General features: G+C 41.6%; 1 protein-coding gene across 1 annotated transcript; it reads left to right on the top strand.

The window, feature by feature from the left end:
- Nucleotides 1-10,336, top strand: CCNA1 (cyclin A1). Its single transcript, XM_011993001.1, has 9 exons — nt 1-293; nt 593-781; nt 5,099-5,345; nt 5,537-5,661; nt 6,115-6,338; nt 7,439-7,643; nt 8,587-8,700; nt 9,640-9,773; nt 10,079-10,336. The coding sequence occupies exons 1-9, from the start codon at nt 186-188 to the stop codon at nt 10,128-10,130; spliced, it is 1,398 nt and encodes a 465-aa protein (XP_011848391.1). The 5' UTR covers nt 1-185; the 3' UTR covers nt 10,131-10,336.
- Nucleotides 10,337-19,268: the final 8,932 nt, after the last annotated feature.

Here is a 19,268-nt window from a genome sequence, read left to right as displayed (position 1 = left end):
CCCGGCCCTGCTCCGCCCTGCCCGCCACCTCTTAACCCGATCCTCCAGTGCACTTGGCAGTTGTTCCAGATACATAGAAAGATTTCGCCGGGAAGAGCTGGGCCCGATTTGGGGTCCAGGCAGGTTTTGAGGCCTCCTATCTGGTGGGAGGAGGCCGCAGTGCACCACCCTGCTTGTCACTTGGGATGGAGACCCGCTTTCCCGCAGTCATGTATCCTGGATCTTTTATTGGGGGCTGGGGAGATGAGTATCTCTGCTGGGAAAGACAGGGGCTCCCAGATTTCAACTTCCAGGTAACGTGGGTTTAGTATCCCGACTTGGAGGCTTGTCAGAATGTTTCTCTCCTTCCAGCCCAACACGAGGTCTTGGGATAAAAAAACCTCTCAGAGATTGGAATGACTGTTTTGATTCAGAGCAACTTTGATCGCTTGTGCGGTGGCTCATGCCCTTTCAGCACTAACAATTGCTGGGAAGATCAGCAATTGGTGTTAGTCCCTTTGCTTGGTGCTCTCCCTCCTAGAGGTTCTCTTGTGTCCTTGGAGCCCCGGGTGGACGGGGTTGAGTAACCAGCTTGTCTCTCTTTCCCTGGTAGCAACAGCGCGTGGAGTCTGAGGCAATGCACTGCAGCAACCCCAAGAATGGAGTTGTGCTGGCTACAGTGGCCCGAGGTCCCGATGCTTGTCAGATACTCACCAGAGCCCCGCTGGGCCAGGATCCCCCGCAGAGGACAGTGCTAGGGCTGCTAACTGAAAATGGACAGTACAGGAGGACCTGTGGCCAGGTAATGACTCAGACGCACTGGGAATGATGCTTGTGGAGAACGGCCCTCCTCTTTGGTGCCAGGTGCTTTTCTCTTGCCTTTGTACCTACAGCTCCCCCTGAGTATTACAACCCTGGAATCTGGACTACAGGGAAATTGATCTTTCCTTTCCTTTCCTTTCCTTTCCTTTCCTTTCCTTCTCCTTTCCTTCTCCTTTGCTTCTCCTTTTCTTCTCCTTTCCTTCTCCTTTCCTTCTCCTTTCCTTCTCCTTTGCTTCTCCTTTCCTTTCTCCTTTCCTTTCTGAGAGAGAGTTTCGCTCTTGTCGCCAGGCTGGAGTGCAGTGGCGCTGTCTCGGCTCACTGCAACCTCTGCCTCCCGGGTACAAGCAATTCTCCTGCCTCAGCCTCCTGAGTAGCTGGGATTACAGGCGCCCACCACCATGCCCGGCTAATTTTTGTATTTTTAGTAGAGATGGGACTTCACCATGTTGGCCAAGCTGGTCACTAACTCCTGACTTCAGGTGATCTGCCCACCTCGGCCTCCCAAAGTGTTGGGATTACAGGCGTGAGGCACGGTGGCAGGCCAGCTGATTTCGTAAGATCACCTTGAGGGGTTCGGTTTTCAGCTAGAAATAGTGATTAGTTTTCTTTGTTATTTTTTCCACTATCAAGGAAATAGGTCTAGGAACTGTTTGGATTATGTATATTAAAGTAATTTAAGGGCTGGGCTAAAAGGAAATGTGAATGCTTCCAAATAAACTGTGGAAGTGAGGTTCCTCCAGGTCAGAGCAGTGTTCACACTGATGCAGGCTGTGCCTAAAGCAAACCTGGATAATCTTGGCTGTGTTCATTGGGGATAGTGTTAAAATCAGGATTAGATTAGGCTAGACTCGATTACTCCAAAAAGCATGCTTTGAAAGCAGACATCTTCCCAGTACTGACTAAGCAACTATGCTAACAGGTAATGGTCCCTCAGGTATTAGTTGTGTGAACTTAATTGATCATAGATACCTTAACAGATGAAAACTATACCTTTCCTATTTCGTAGGTGAAAAAATCTGAAAGGTTTAAGCCTCTGCCAAAAGAAAGTTATGGTAGAAACTAGATTAGAAGCCCCTCATCTACTGACTCTTCACGTGATCTGTTCAAAACTTTGGAGAAAATTGAGTGGAAGTGGTTTTAACAAATTTTAATTTGCTTAGCGATGTTTGCTTTTTAAAACAAAGCCTGAGACTTGGTTCTTATGAATTGCCAGTTGTGCCTATGTTGAGTGGTCGCATTGTAAATTCCCAGTTGCTAACCTCTTATGTTACCTGGTGCCACTTCTGCATTTCCCTGTACCTATCCTCTACAACCTGCTTAGAAATCTATTTGGTACCTTCCTTTCTCCGTTTAATCCTCAGTAACCTCCTCCTTCATGCTCACTCTCAGCTGATGACTTTGTATCTTATTTTCCTAAAAATATAGAAGCATCCAGAAGAGAATCTACACATGTTCCTGTGTGCCATATAATCTGCCATCCACATCCTGTTATGTGTCTGCTATGTCCCTGCTCTCATGCGAGGTCGCCCCCCGACCCCATGTGTACAATATACTCGTGTCTTCTTGTTTCTTCAAGGATGTCACTCTAGCCACTTTTCTTTCTCTCATTGGTTTTTTCTTTTCTACTGGGCCCAACCTGTAAGCATACAAATATATTGCCATGTTTCCATCTTAAAAACCTTTCAACTAAACGCTCCCGCTGAGTGTTACCACCCTGGAATCTGGACCACAGGGAAGAAGTTGATTTCGTAAGATCACCTTGACCCGTCCCTTTTTCAGCTAGAAATGGTGACGAATTTTCTTTGTTAGTTTTCCAATATCAAGGAAATCGGTCTAGGAACTGTTTGCATCATGTCGATTAAAGTAATTTAAGTGCTTAAAGTAATTTAAGCAATGGTACAGAAGCTGTCCCATTTAAAGCCACCTATCTTGAGAGTTTGTCGTATCTCGACATATACAATGTTGCCTTTCCCACTAACATGTAAGCTCCGTCCAGGTGTTGATATAGGTTGTGATGTTCACTGTTGTGTGTCCACTACTTTGAACAGTGCCTGGGCCTGACCAGGATGGCACACAGTGTCTGTTGGATGAATGCTCTCTGTCTCTAGTTCTTTTTCTGCTCTATTTTGACTCAATTAATAGTCTTTTCCTTCCTCGGCTGATCAGCATTATTTGACATGGTTGATCATTCTTTTTTCCTTGAAATAATTTCTTCTCACTCAACTTGTAGAACATCACTCTCCAAGTTTTCTACCTAGCTCATTGGCCGCTCTTTGATATTCTAATTGTTACTTATATATCCAGTCTCTACAAGTTAGAATGCCCTATGGCCTAGTCTTTGATCTAAATCTTGCACTCAGGCCCTTAGTAGCCTCTTAGTCTCCTAGCATTAAACACTCTCTATTCGGTGGACTGATATTTCTATCGCTGGCCTGAGCCTCTGAGCTTTATTGCAGGCTCACATATTCAGGAGTCTACTTGGCATCTCCACTTAGATCATATAGTAAGCAACTTCATGCTCATGTAAAACGAAACACCCATCCTTTTCCCTACTCCCAGACTGCTCTTCCCAAGTCTTCCTTATCTCAGTAAATGAAGTATCCATCCTTCCTGTTATTTAGCCTCCAAACATTTGTCTTCCTCGATTCCTATTTTTCTATCACCCCACATCTAATCTAATGAGAAAATATTATTAGCTCTACTTTTTAAATGTCTAGAACCATTTTACTCTTCACGGTTTATAATTACTTCCCTGGTTCAAATCCCTACTGTGTCTCACTTAGAATTTTCAAGTTTTGTAATTGATTGACTTACTTACTCTCCACACCTATGCACAGCCAGAATAATCCTTTTAAGACATAAAAAGATTATACCACTCATTTGTCCCAAATTCCAGTAGTAATGAAAACTAATCCTTAATTGGCCTATGGTAAGTCCTTCATGATTGGCCTCTTTTCTTTCTATCTTCATGCCCTATATAACTGTCTCACTCTGCTCTGTTTGCTCTTACTGTGTCTTTTCTAGTTTGTTTCCTTCCTCTCCCACAGACTAGAATATAAACTCCGTCAGGTAGTTCTTTTTAAACATTTTGTTCACTGCTAAATTCCGGGCATGAGAAAAACTTCTAGCACATAGTAGATACTCAGTAAATATTTGTTTATTAAGTGTATGTCCCAGCCTATGGACACAGTATCTATGTAGCAAGAGTCAAACTTGGCAGTAACTTGGAGTCCTGGTTGTAGGAAGAGTCAAACTCAGCAGTAACTTGGTTATCTGGTTACAGTAACTTATGATTGTGACTCTTTGTTGTCTTTGTGATTCCCCCCCCCCCATTACTACCATAAGTGTTCATTTTCCTACTAGACATAAATCATATATTTAACTTGGTAAATAAAAGGGAAAGTTATGGAACCACCTACTAACTTAGAAGTCGCCTTCAACAGTACACATCAAGATACAACAGTACACATCAAGATACATTATAAACAAAATGGTAAAGTGGTAGACAGAGCTGGCATTTGCATAAATATAGCTCAGGTTCGTAGCGCTTGCCCACCTGCCCTGATTCAGCTAAGATTCACACCATCTCGCATGGCTCACCTTAATATGCAACAGTGTTTGATGCATTATGCTTGTTCACTGTGGTGGCACCACAGTTGTTCCCATTGTTCATGATAAGAATAGAGAAAAAGGAGAAGTGACTGAGAAAATTCCCCAAGAGTAAATGCATTATGACATACATAAAGGTTCTGTGGCTTGTAAGAGAATTTAGCAGCATTTGGAAGTTTGGAAACTTCCAAAATCATCATGTTTCTTAATAACTGGGTATGAAATGGAAGCATTATAGGGGCCTTCTGGCTAAAAAGTTATTTATTTAAGGAGGAGGGGAATTGTAGGAACTCAGTCACTGCATCAAGAGTTATGCAGACTACTTATAAAATCTCATGATGCTATAAATATAAAAGCCAATTTACAGTTTTGCCTTTATATGTGGTACCTATTTCATTTTGTAAGAGAGCTATAGGTTTTCTTTTTTCTACAATCTTGAGTTTCCTTTGATAGCTATGTGATTAAATTTTAAGTAGGTAGCTCTTTCTCCAAATATCAAATGTAGACAAAGATAAGGGGGCAAAAATTACACTTTTGAAGATTTATTCTTGGAATTAAATTGCCGACATAGATTTTTCTGTTTAGAATTTATCTTACCTTCCCAGGCTGTTGGTTTGAGTCACGGAGGTTCGCATCGCCTCTGTGGTCTTTGACGTGGCCTGTAACAAAAGATTTAAACGTTTTTTAGGGGATCACAAGAATCAGGTGTTATTCTGGATCAGAAAATGCCTTCCCTCCAGCTGGAAAGAAAGCGCTCCCTGACTGTGGGATCCAAGAGCCCCCCAAGCAAGGGTTCGACATCTACATGGATGAACTAGAGCAGGGGGATGGAGACAGCTGTTCGGGCAGAGAGGGGATGGCGTTTGAGGATGTGTATGAAGTAGACACCAGCACACTCAAGTCAGACCTGCACTTCCTGCTGGATTTCAACACAGGTAACTGACTTGCCGATGGCTGATGGCTGATGGTACCCTGTATTTATAACTGCCTGCAGCATTCAGTAGCTAGTACCCAGCAGGAGAAAAACAGCAAGTGATAACTATATTTACAACTGCCTGTGGAGGGTTAGTGGATTGGACAAATGTTTAAATTAAATGAGTTATCTGACAATGTTGAACTCTTGCAGTTTCTCCTATGCTGGTAGATTCATCTCTGCTCTCCCAGTGTGAAGAGATATCCAGTCTTGGCACAGATGTGACAAATGTGACTGAATATGCTGAAGAAATTTATCAGTACCTTAGGGAAGCTGAAGTAAGTTTTCCCACCTTCTACTTCAACCTTCAGGACCCAAACTCTTATTATTAAGATAAATTATAAACTCTTGGTTCATAACCACTAGTGAATGGCACTCTTATGCCAGCTAAACATAAGAATATCTATGAAAAATAATAATTGTGATGGCAAGTAGCAATTGCTTGGACTATTTCTACATGATTCAAAGGGTTTATATGTTAAATATTTTACTCTTAGGAATAATTCATATTGCCATTCTCCCCTGCCCCCCGCAACCGCATGTTATTTGCTAAACAATTACTTTACAGAACCAGAAATTTACACTTTCTTCCTTGTTATGATAAAGATTTATTTGGCTCTGATCAGGATCTTTCCAACCTTTGCTTGTGAGATTTTTAAATAGTAACTGTACTGTGGAATGATCTTTCTGAAATTGCACCTACTTAAATATCAAAACCTTTTCCCAACCAGATAAGGCACAGACCCAAAGCACACTACATGAAGAAGCAGCCGGACATCACGGAAGGCATGCGCACGATTCTGGTGGACTGGCTGGTGGAGGTTGGGGAAGAATATAAGCTTCGAGCAGAGACCCTCTATCTGGCTGTCAACTTCCTGGACAGGTTCCTTTCATGTATGTCTGTTCTGAGAGGGAAATTGCAGCTCGTGGGAACAGCAGCTATTCTTTTGGCTTCGTAAGTATTCTTTCAGCTTTCATAATATGAAACTATCACTTGTCAAAACACTGAATTTTTGTCCTCCATTTCTTATTGAAGAAATGCAATGCTTGATAATTAAAACTATTCATGTGTCCTTTGATAAAAGATCATCCTCTTCACAGGATTGACTGAGAAACTGAATCTTACCACATGTTTACTCTTCAATCACCTGGTTGTGATTTATAGCAACAAGTTCAATGTCATGACTAAGGCAGCCATCAGCTCAAATTCAGGATCTAATTTAACTATTTTGCAGTGTAACCTTTTGGCTATTTCCTATCTATTAAGTCCTATTTAAAGACAGTGTGGTTACAAAAAGCTATCTTCATGATCTAGCAAATGGCCCATAACAACAGGTTTATTTGGTTACAGTGAATAAACTACTTCAACGGGTTCCTGTTACTATCAGTCATTCGTGACAGCACCTAATTGTGTGGGCTGGGTTGTGGCTGAGCTACCTTTAAGTGACCTGTCGCTGAGTGGTAGTTTCTTTTCTGTTCTTTTGGTCTCAAACATTCTATTGCTAATGCATAAAAACTTGCCAGAATTCCCCTAAAGAAAGGGGAAACGAAGGCAGAAGGAAAGAATTGATCATAGTGAAATTATATCATTATGTCTCTTAGCTATAAGCATCATTTGCTAATTCAGTGGAGAAAGTCGAACAGCATCTTTTTAAAAACTAGAGGCCTATGGAGTTTGTTTCTATCATTGTGTTAATCCTAAGACTTTTTTCTATGAAATGATTTGAGGTCTGTAGAATGTGTAGGAATTTACCTGTAGTGTCTGTCATTCAGAATCTTTCAGCGTATCACAGGCCCAAAGCTAAAATTCTCAGTTGGAAATTATCTGTTACTACTCCTAGCAGTAAATATAACATATCCTTGTAATAGTCATGCTCTTGGTCCAGAAACAAGCTCCTAATATTTTCATAGCCTGGAGTCATTTAGTGGTGTTTAAGTGGATATGTGACTGCAAAGTAAGTCTGCAAGGGCCATGTGAAGAGGCATGGCTTATGGTAGCACAGGAGTAGAGCTATAGGTTCCAAGTTTTACTTCTAAAAACTCTTCCTTTCCCAGGAAATATGAAGAGATATATCCTCCTGAAGTAGACGAGTTTGTCTATATCACTGATGATACATACACAAAACGACAACTGTTAAAAATGGAACACTTGCTTCTGAAAGTTCTAGCTTTTGATCTGACAGTGCCAACCACCAACCAATTTCTCCTTCAGTACTTGAGGCGACAAGGAGTGTGCGTCAGGACTGAGAACCTGGCTAAGGTGTGTATGCCGTGTGATTCCCAGGAACTTCCAATGCCAAGGATTGTAAAAATCAACTTTTCCCAATTATCCTTCAGTTCTTTCCTTTTCGGTTTTCTTCCCACAGGCCCAGAAAAACTGTTCCAGTGCTGAAAGAGAGCTAATTTTAAGAATCCAGCTTTAGGTTATAAGGCATTACTATTGACTATGTTTGGCAGGCACGGGTTGTCTAATCACCCAACTATTCAAAAATTTAAGCTTGGAAACTGTTCCCTTATTGGATAGCGATCACATACAAGCAAAACCTCCTAAGTTTATAGAATGGGAACAAAGTAAATCTAGTTTAATATGGTTCTAGTCTCATCCTAATATGTTAAGTAATGAGCATTATTTGGTTGTTTGGAGTTATAGAACTTTAGTTGAAGGCATTGAAGTATTGGTTTGGTCAATTGGGTTTCCAGCGACCATAATCTAGGATATCTGGTATTTATGTGCTGTGCATTGAGTAGCAAAGATGTCCACATGTTTTACTATGTTTCTTCTAATATGAGATGCTCCCACTGGTGCTGTCCTAGTCTCTGAACTGCATGCATTTGCCTGATAGATTAATAGCTTTAATGTTTTTGTCTTTTGGCTAAAATCTCTGTTCCAATTCCAGCTGCCAGAGCAGTGCTACTTTATCTCAGCATAAACATAAACGAGTAGCATTAGAAAAGTAACCTATCACCTATCCTTTGGGAGTAGGCCAAATACTTTTGTAATGACATTTTACCAAAACATAAATGTTACTGTTGTTATAGACAGGCATACCCATTACTAACCCAGTAAACCATCTTGAACATCTATTTCTGTAGATGCCGACTGAACAAAGATAAGACACCATTTATTTCCTTGCCATTTCCAGGCTTACTTGTGACCTTAGTCACATTTCTAATTCCAATGTGTTTTCTTCTCTTGTGCTTAGTATGTAGCAGAGCTGAGTCTACTTGAAGCAGACCCATTCTTGAAATATCTTCCTTCATTGATAGCTGCAGCAGCTTTTTGCCTGGCAAACTACACTGTGAACAAGCACTTTTGGGTAAGATCTAACTTCTTTCTAGATGAAATTCAAGGTCTATCTAGAATGGGCTTGCCTCTTATGAGGGCACGTTGGTTCATTAAGGATCTAGTCATCTTGACAGCAGACCACATGCTGCTGAGTCTTCCAGGTCAGTCTTCACGGCTTTGACTCAATGACTTCACTCTATGAGGAGTGAGATTGCAGGAAGTCAAGGAGATAGTATCACATGCTCCTTCAACAGAAGCAGGCCTGGAAACCTTAGTGCCCACTGTTATTCAGGGAGGGCCCTTGAGGTACATTGACTGCTTCAAGCAAAAGTTTTTGACTTTTACCCTCTATATTAAAAAACAAACAAACAAACAAACCTGGGTCCAATTAGGATGACCAGAAGATTGTACTTCAGGCTTTCAAGACAACAGAGTAGTAAAGTGTTGCCTCTTGCCCAAGAAGGTGACAGCATCAGAAATGGACCCCTAGGTTTGGTTCTGAAGGCTCACTGTTGTACTAAAAGAAGCGGGGTGTCTACCTTTATTTTCATGAATGCTTATGTTTTTTTCTGCTGCATTTTCTTTTTTAAAAAATTTTCTTTTACCTTTTTAAAGCAGTTCTTATTCCAGCACTGCAGTGTTTTGACTAAAAATTGTTCATATTGTATACAAATAGAACGGTCAGGCAAGCAGGGCTCTATAAGGACCAGTAAACATTTCACTCATGAGGGAACAAGGAAAGTGATCCAGCCCCAAGTTGAGCATTATAAATTTATAATATGAGAAAATTTAGAGCCCTGGCTGTACTTTCTGATATTTTCCATCTAACGTCTCTGAAGGGGGTTCTGGTTTCTTTTGCGATGAATGTGAATATTTACTAAGGGATTAATTCCCTTTATTTCAAATTGGTTATTTTCCAATTTCTAATATAAAGTTATATAAAGCAATTTTTTTCTTTTGTCTTGATTAGCCGGAAACCCTTGCTGCATTTACAGGGTACTCATTAAGTGAAATTGTGCCTTGCCTGAGTGAGCTTCATAAAGCGTACCTTGATATACCCCATCGACCTCAGCAAGCAATTAGGGAGAAGTACAAGGCTTCAAAGTAAGTCACTGACATTTTCATATCTTAGCTCTCTATTTAAAGCTTAATGGGTTATAGTAATGGTTACTAGATTAAAAATAGATTAAATTGTATATCTGGTGCCAGGTTGGAAAAGTAAGGTTACGTGTACAAATTTACAAATAAATTTGAAGAGATCTAGATTTATAATTTGTCAGCTTTTAATACTTGTAGTCAGCCAGCTTCCTTCCATTCTGTTAAAATTGCTGGAAAGTTTTCTGTGGCCTGAGATTTTATTAAACTGAAGTCCTTGGCTTGTGCTGACCTTGCTTTTGGTCTTGTTTCAGGTACCTGCGTGTGTCCCTCATGGAGCCACCTTCAGTTCTTCTTCTACAATAAGGTTCTGAATGGAAGCACTTCCAGAACTTCACCTCCACGTCAGAAGTGCCATTAATTGTCAGAGGCTCCTGCAGTTTGGATCAACTAATGTTGTTTACAATATAGATGACATTTTAAAAATGTAAATGAATTTAGGTTCCCTTAGACTTGAGTAGATTGTAATATAGTCCAACATTTTTTAAACAATAAACTGCTTGTCTTATGACCATGTGTTAGACTTATTTACTAATTATCATGGCTGACATATTTGTCTGGAATGTTTGTTGAGAGTATTAAAAGTGTTATTTCTATTTCAAGCATCTTCAAAACTGGTTTTGTAAACGTGGCATGCTGTTAGGATTAAGTGTTCCAAGGCATCCAGGGATATTCATGGTTGATAAATGGCTACTCTGAGGCTTTTTTCCTTCCTGTCTCTTTATTTCCCAGGTAGCTCTCCATAGATTAGTAAAGGAAGGAAGGGACAGCCTAGACAGATGGGTGAAGGGATTTGAATAAGCACTGCCTGCTGTAGCTTCACTCCACCATCCTAGTCAGTAAGACACGGGTTGAGGCCCAGATATAGTCACATACCTCTTAGGGGTCACTGACATTTAATTCTAATCCAAGGATACCATGCTTATTTGTACAGGGCTGCTATTATGTCTATGATCAGGTTTGATTTAGGCACCCATTAAGCGTATATTTCTGTCTTAGAAGATGCTTTGGGAGGTAGAAAAAAGCAAATTTCACCTTCAGAAGGAACATCAGAATAATGAACCCAACCCACCAGCTGTGTCTCTTGGGAGACCTCTACCCTAAGCTTTGGTATGGCTTGAATTATTCCTGATCTTTCATGATCTGCGGTTCCCTAATCTATGTATGGTTTCTCTTTCCTCTCCTCTCCTCTCCTCTCGTCTCCTCTCCTCTCTTCACTTTTCAAATGGCGTTTCAGTCTTGTCACCCTGGCTGGAGTGCAGCGGCACGATCTTGGCTCCCTGTAACCTGCACCTCCCAGGTTCAAGCGATTCTCCTGCCTCAGCTTCCCGAGTAGCTGAGATTACAAGTGTTCGCCACCACACTCGGCTACTTTTTTGTATTTTTAGTAGAGACACTTTCACCGCGTTGTTCAGGCTGGTCTTGAACTCCTGACCTCAACTGTTCCACCTGTCTCAGCCTCCCAAAGTGCTGAGATTACAGGTGTGAGCTACCACGCCTGACACACCTGGCTAATTTTTTGTATTTTTTATTTTGTAGAGGGTTTTTTTTTCCCCCCCCGTATTGTCCAAGCAGGTCTTGAACTCCTGGGCTTGAACCCTTGGGCTCAAGTGATCCATCCACCCACCTTGACCTCTCAAAGTGCTGGAATTACAGGCGTGAGCCAATGCGTCTGCCCAGCACTTATGTAGGCTACAAGATGGATAAAATGGAAAACAAAACACTTGTTTTGAATTTCTTTTAAAGATTGGAAAGAAAAATGAGTAGATTTGGCCTCGAAGGTGGGTGGTGCTTATTGGAGATTAAATGTGAAATTTGCATTGTGCTCTTGTTATCACCAAAATTAGTAGCCCTGGACCAGTAGTTATTGAGCCCTCTGGGCTATGTGTGCCTCTGTAGAGGGGCCTCTGGAGAGAGGATTCCATGGGGCGGTCCCGAAGACTTGATTTGCTTTTTCTGCCTCCAAAACCTCTCAAGAGGATAAGAAATCCATATCTTCTAGATTCCTTTACATAGAAGAGATTACACTCAGGCAGGTTTTGGTGAAATGGGTATAGATGAAATTCACTGCAGCTTTTGTTTCTTTCAAGCTCTAATGAAATTATAAACATAAAAATACAGCCATATTTTACGAAGACTTTAAAAAATTTTAAAGTACCCAGAAGTTCTTAAAAGATTTTAGCATTCCCTCCACCCTGCTTTTTTTCCCCAGCAGACAAACATTCTCAAGGTGTCTCCATTTCTGGTTCCAGTGAAGAAATTATTTCCCTAAATGTTTTGACATTTATTGCACATGATTCACAAAGGGGATACAGGACCTGTATTAATACTGAATTCTGTTTTTATGTTATAGGATTAAAAACTTGTTATTTCATATTCTAATATATGACTCTGTGTTTCTGTTCACTGCATGAACATGCTAAACTTTCCAACTATCCTTTTGTACTTCAAAAGGATGACAGACAAATGGCTTCCTCCCAAGTGGGGAGTGGGAGGGGGCAGTCCTGTTTCTTTGTTGTTGTTTATTGTCTTGTTTCTGAGGCAGAGTCTCCCTCTGTGGCTCAGGCTGGAGTGCAGTGGGACAATCATGACTCACTATCACTACAGTCTCTACCACCCAGGCTCAAGCGATTCTCCCACCACAGCCTCCCGAGTAGCTGGGACTAAGGTGTGTGCCACCATGTCCAGCTTGAGGGCAATTCTGGCTAAGGTTTTGGCGGTAGAAGTGCTGTGTGTGTCCCTTTCAAGCCTTAAGGCTTTGGACCTGGCTAGGGAAGCTTCCTCTCATCCTTTACCCACTTGTGTTGGTTGATCACTTTCCTATGATATGTGTGTTTGTTTTGAAATGGACCCAGACACAATAACATTTTCTTTCACTGGTAATATTCTTACTTTAAGATGTTTTGTGTCAGCTAGAGGGGACCTTGTAGAAATAGGTTCTCCACTGTGAATTATTTTACAAAGGAGCTTTTGTTTCTAAAACCAAATACAAAATGTAGACTCTCAATTACAAAAACATCTTATAGGACTGAACACGTAACTTTTATGTTCTTTGCTGGTGCTGGTTTGCCCATACCCCATTCCGCCCCACAACACACACACTCACTGATTGCAAAGGCCTGACCCTTATCTTAGACTTCCCTTTCTTAGTGCTTTTTTATGTCTCTGAAATACTTTATCTAAAAATAGAAGTAAAACCATCCCGTGTGTATCTTCTGTCCAGTTTCAGAGGGAATAGCAACCTGTGTGTCCCTTCTTTTATACCATTCATTTTCTTCCCTGAATTTGGTGTTGATCAAATCCGTGCATAATTTTTATACACTCTTGTGCCATATAATGATGTTTTGGTCAACAAGGGTTTGCATATATGATGGTGGTCCCGTTAAGATTATAATACTGTATTTTCACTGAAACCTTACCTATATTTAGATATATTTAGATACATGAATACTTACCATTGTGTTAGAGCTGCCTACTGTATTCAGTACAGTAACATGCTATAGAGGCGTGTAGCCTAGGAACAAGAGGCCGTATCATACAGCTTAGGTGTGGAGCAGGCTATCCCACTGAGGTTTGTGTGAGCACACTCGACAGTGTTCACACAATGATGAAATTGCCTAACAATGCATTTCACAGAACACATCCCCATCGTGAAGCAATGCATGACTATACATCATAAGAATGTGTCCATAAACAATAATGTTTGCTTTTAAAATGTAATGATTATTGACTCTTTCTCACATCCTTCAGTGATAGGGATCTTAGGCGGCATTGTTTTTTGAAATTATATGAATAAGTAGAATCCTAGTTATTTATACTATTATATTGTCTTATGTGAATAAGTAGAATCCTAGTTATTTATACTATTGTCTTATATGAATAAGTAGAATCCTAGTTATTTATATTAGTGTATTGTCTTGTATGACTACACCATGATTATCTCTTCTGTTGATTTTCCCACATCTTTCTCCCTACCCCACTCCTTGTCAGCCAGCAATGGAAATTGGTTCAGACAGGGCTGTGGGTGTGGGAGTGCCACACCTGTCTGCCTCTGGAGGCTTTTTAACCTGTGACTTCAGACAGATCCAGGCCTTTCTGAGGAACTCATGCATGACCATGAATGTAGGGGCCCTTGTTGAAGTGGCCATGAGAGAGAACTATAGGAACTATAGGAACAGCATTTGCCAACCCTTTATGAGGAGCAAAAGCCCAAGAAATTAGATGGATGTATTCAAACTGTTCAGTTGTTTCTGTTTTCCCAGTATGTTTTTGGCACCAGAGTTAAAATATCTAGACATGTTACCACTAAAACTTGGAAATGGACATGTATACTCTTTGCTGAGGGTGCCCTTGCTGGTGCCACGGCCAGGCTTTATGTTCCATGTGTCTGCACTGTGGGGATGGGATCTGAGGCCGGGGAGGCGCTCCTCAGAGCTTATGCCTGTGGCCCTACTGGCATCCTGGCTCCAGGGCAAGTTCCACCTGCAAGACCCAGGTCTCCTAGGATGGTTTTTGTTACCCCAGGGAGGACATCCCATTCATCACAAGATGAATAGAAACTGACTTTAGGCAGCAAATTGTTTAATATGTCTTTCATCAGTGATTCCTGGACTTGATGGTGAGTTTTGAAAAACTAAATGGTCAGTGCTCAGTGTGCCAGAGTAATGAGGGAGGAGGCCTGAGGGGAGAAGCATAAGGACAAAGGACCTGGGAAGGAGACCATGGGTAACTGAGTCAAAGCAGGGTCTGTGGATGGTATGTTCTTGAAGAAGATGAAGCTTTCTGAGCAGGTAAGTTGACTGACTGAGCTGATGGGCCCATTTACTTGCCCAGAGTAGGTGTCTGCCCAGGCCGACGGGTACTCGCTTCTCCTTAGTTGTCTCCTCCCTTTCACTGTGGCTGGATATCCTCCTGAGCATCTCTGTGTGTTTGCTCACGTCAATCAAGACACTATTATTTGCATCAACCTGTTGCTACCTGCAAACTTTGACTAGCTAACTGGTGAAAGGGAGAGCTATTCCCACTTTGCAACAAACACACACAGGAATTGGATAGTTATGTAGTTTCAGCCACTCACGGCAAGTGCATAAATGTTCTCAACTGATTTATAGTTATATTAACTTTTTATCCTAAATATCCTTCCCTCTTTCCCCATGTTTACTCTTGACATTGATTGCTCTTTCCCTGCACTATCAAGTGTTACCTGTAGGACAGGGACTTACATCCATTATAGACATCCCATCTTTATGATCAGGGTATGGGCTATCACATTCAAAAACAAAACCACCTTTTTCTCCCTCTGGTTTGTAAGCAAAGAGAGAAAGAGAATACCAAAAGCTACAATCCCAGAAGGAATCTGCTGTTGGGCTGTTGGACTGCAGGGGACTGGGAGACATGATATCTATATCTATGTATCTATATCTAGATAGATAGCGATATAGATATAGATATAGATATACAGATATAGATATAGATATATATACCCCTGCCCATGGAACAAATGGAATTCCTTTTAATTGCATGAACAGTTGCAAAGCTGCACAGTACCCAAGGCTGGGAGAGCAGCCAATCCTGGTCCTTTATCAAGCGCGAACTCAGCTAAAGGAGACGGTGCATCAAGACATTTACATTGAAGCTCAGAATGGAAGCTTGGGCTCTGCACTTACCAGCTGCTGGGCTGTGCCTATGCGTCACCTTGCTTCTGCAAGCAGCTCTGGCTGGAGTTAGACTCAAGCATGACAGGAAAGTACTATCAGGATGCTTTCTGTGCTCTGCTGCCCTAGCCTCAAACTGAGATAGAGATCAGACATTGGATACATGTCGGGATCAGATGCTGAGGGGAGGGAATGGGGTCAACTTGGGTTCATCTGATTAAGCTCAAGCCTACTGGAAAGGTTTTTCTCTCCTTGCTTTAGTCTGCTATGGAAACAATAACATCCTGATGTAAATAAACTTGTGGAGATGCATATCTCATTGTCACAGTACTGACTTTAAACTTGTGTCATCTAAAATGTTCTTTCTGCAATTTGGGTGCTTCTCAGCATCTCATTCTTTTAAGAGAATTGAAACTGAGAACTAAAGTACTGGCTTTCCCCTTTCACTCACGAATTTATCCTTAACAAAGACCCTTAGGCAGGACACCTGGGTCCTAATTCCAGCTGGGCTATTACTGGTGGGATGCTGTTTTCACTTAGGTAAGCTAATTACTTTAGCCATCCCCAAATCTCTGGGGCCCATCACCCTAAAGGCTTATCTCATGTCACTCTCCAGTGTGTGTTGGGGAAAGAGAGCTTTTGCTTCCACATGATCATCCTTCCCTAGGAGTTCCTGCTGTGTTCTTGTATTTGGCAGGTGAGGAAAGAGAAAGAACGTGGGCCGGTGGGGGGTGGGGGGAAACACGCATTCTGACTGCAGGGAGCTGGGAGTCATGATTTAGCCGCAGGCTTGGGAGGAAAGGTGATATGGTTTGGCTCTGTGTCCCCACCAAAATATCATCTCAAATTGTAATCCCTATAATCCCCATATGTCAAGGGAGGGACCTGGTGGGAGGTGACTGGGTCATGGGCGGTTTCCCCCATGCTCTTCTCCGGATGGTCGGTGAGTTCTCATGAGATCTGATGGTTTTATAAGGGGTTTCATAAGCCCCTTCATGTGCTCTTTCTCTCCTACTGTCTTGTGAAGAAGGTGCTTGCTTCCCCTTTGCCTTCCACCATGATTGTAAATTTTCTGAGGCCTCCCAGCCATATGGAACTGTGAGTTGATTAAACCTCCTTTCTTTGTAAATTATCCCGCCTCAGGTAAAAAAAAAAAAATGGACCAATACAAAAGCGGAATTTAGTGTTGATAAACAGCCTGTGTTTGCCACAGTGGGATTCTCACTTAGTGTCCCAAACTTCTGTCTCTTCGTGAATGAGAAATTTGACTGGGTCAGTATTTTTCAGTTTTGAGCTACTGATCCATTTTTACTACTTCTGCCATATCTAGATGTCACCTTTAAAATGACTTACTTTAACTTAACATCTTCTTAGCAGTAATATTCCTGAAACAATGGATGTGATATGCTAGTTACCTGTTTTCTAACACATATTAGAATATTTAACTAGTGAATGTGTGTCAATTGACTGTGTGCTCTATCAGATACATACATCAGCCCATGGGAATTCAGTGATCTGAGATTCTGTTCGATTGTGTGGAATTTTTTTTTCTTTTGAGACAAGGTCTTGCTTTGTCGCCCAGGCTGGAGTATAGTGGTGTGATCAAGGCTCACTGCAAAGTCGACCTCTCAGGCTCAAGCAATCTTCCCATATCGGTCTCCCTAGTAGCTAGGACTACAGGTATGTGCCACCATGCCTGGTTAATTTTTTGATATTTTGTTGAGATGGGATCTCACCATGTGGTCCAGGCTGGTCTTGAACTCTTCAGCTCAAGTGATCCTCCCACCTCAGCCTCCCAAAGTGCTAGGATTACATAGTGAGCCACAGTGACTGGGGAAAATTTTTAATGCTTAAAAAAGAAAACGTCAGCAAGAATTTGCTTTGTTATGTGTCTTAAACCTGACAGTACTTGGGCAAGAAGTTTGACTGCTGGTCACAAACTGCATACTGTCTTGAGAATAGCACTATTTTAGGATGATTAAGGACAACAGAAAGGGGTCATAGGGATTTAGGCCTTTAAATAATAGTACAGCATCTCATTTCTGCCTTATTTCTCCAACCTCTCCTTTCCCCTCAAGCACTAAAAGCGAGAGCTGGGGAAGTGGGAAGACTGACATACTGTCTTTTGGGGATGGACAATTTGATATGACAGTTCTGACATTTAGGGCAAAAGCTGGGCTGGAGAAGGTGCTTAAAGGTGAGATGAAACTTCAAACTAGAATTTCTCCTCGAAATAAAGTATAACAGGAGTTATGTCTCCAGGGCCTGAATCCATCTCTGTCTGCACCTTCTTCTGTCCGTGCCCGTCATTTCTCATCTGCATCAATCCCTGTAGCAACCGTCTCACCGCCCTTCAGTTTCCTCTTCCCATTTCCAGAGTTTCTGAGTTGAAATTGATGATATCTCTTTCCTGCATCAAATTCTTCAATGTCTTATCAACATTGGGATAAAATATGGGGTGCACAGGCCCTTCCCACACCAGACCCTGCCCACCCAAGTAACACCCACTTTAGTTAACCTGTGGTTCCTTGGGTGGGCCACAGTCTCCATCCCTGGGGTCTCTCCCACATACTTCTCTCTTTTTGAAAAACAATTGCCACTTCCCTACACCACTTGGCTACCTCTGAGGCGATTCTTCAGAGCTAACCTTTGGCTTTGGCTCCCCTGGCAGCTTCAGGAAAGTGTCCCTCAGAATGGCCAGCTGACACTTGCCTGCCTCCCCTCCTAAAGCACAGGGAGATGCATTTCATCCCTGGACTCCCAGCATCTGGCTTTAAGCTAGAGAGTCAATCACATTTGGTTGAATGAATGGAAGGATTACGCTTTTTCTAGACAATCACTAGCTCTTGATCCAATCAATTATAAAGTACTGTATCTGGGAAGTATAAAGCTTTTCAAAATACATTTGAATAAAATGAAGTTAAAAGAAAAAAATCACAATTGAAGGTTAAGAGTATATGATATCAGTGTACTGTTAAAAAGTTCATTCTCTTCATAATTATTACATTTATTGTTGTGTAAGAAGTTGGGAGATAAAGCAAAACTTTGGTTAAAGTCTTGACACAAAAGGAGTTTCTTAGATGAAGACTGGAGATCCAATGGCTTTTGGGGGACAGGTCCAGGGTTTTACTGTCTTTTTTTGCCTTTATGTGTTTATCTGCTTTAGACAGAAAAAATTTTTGTCTTCAAAAGAGAACTCTTCCTGAGCTGCCATTTAATAAGCAACAGCAACAACTTTATTTTGCATGTAATCTGATGTATCATAAATCATACTTGCTTTTGAAGTGCATAAACAAAAGCTACCTCACTGTTTGTTTGTTTTTTTTTTTTTTTGGAGATGAGGTTTCCCTTTGTCACCCATGCTGGAGTGCAGCAGCACAATCTTGGCTCACTGCAACTTCTGCCTGCCGGGTTCAAGTGATCCTCCCACCTCAGCCTCTGGAATCGCTAGGCCCACAGGTGTGCACCACCATGCCCAGCTAATTCAGAAGCCCTTTTAATAAAATAATTTATTCTTCAATTCCTGAAAAACAAAACCCACTTCATGATGACATAAAGGCCCAAAGCTTTAGCTTTGTGGCAGAATGGTAGGGAGACACAATTTCATCAAAGCCCTGAGAAATAGAATAACTAATGCAAGGAAATTTGTGGTTATGGAGCAGTTAAGTTACAGAAGCCACCTCAAAATCCTAGGCTTAAGTGATCCTCCCACCTCAGTCTCCCAAGTAGCTGAGACTACAAGCATGCAACACCCTGTATGGGTTCCTTTCCCTCCCTCCCTCCCTCCCTC

Source organism: Mandrillus leucophaeus, unplaced genomic scaffold (genome assembly GCF_000951045.1).
Source record: "Mandrillus leucophaeus isolate KB7577 unplaced genomic scaffold, Mleu.le_1.0 Scaffold421, whole genome shotgun sequence".
Taxonomy (NCBI): domain Eukaryota; kingdom Metazoa; phylum Chordata; class Mammalia; order Primates; family Cercopithecidae; genus Mandrillus; species Mandrillus leucophaeus.
This window is presented reverse-complemented; position numbering and strand designations above follow the sequence as displayed.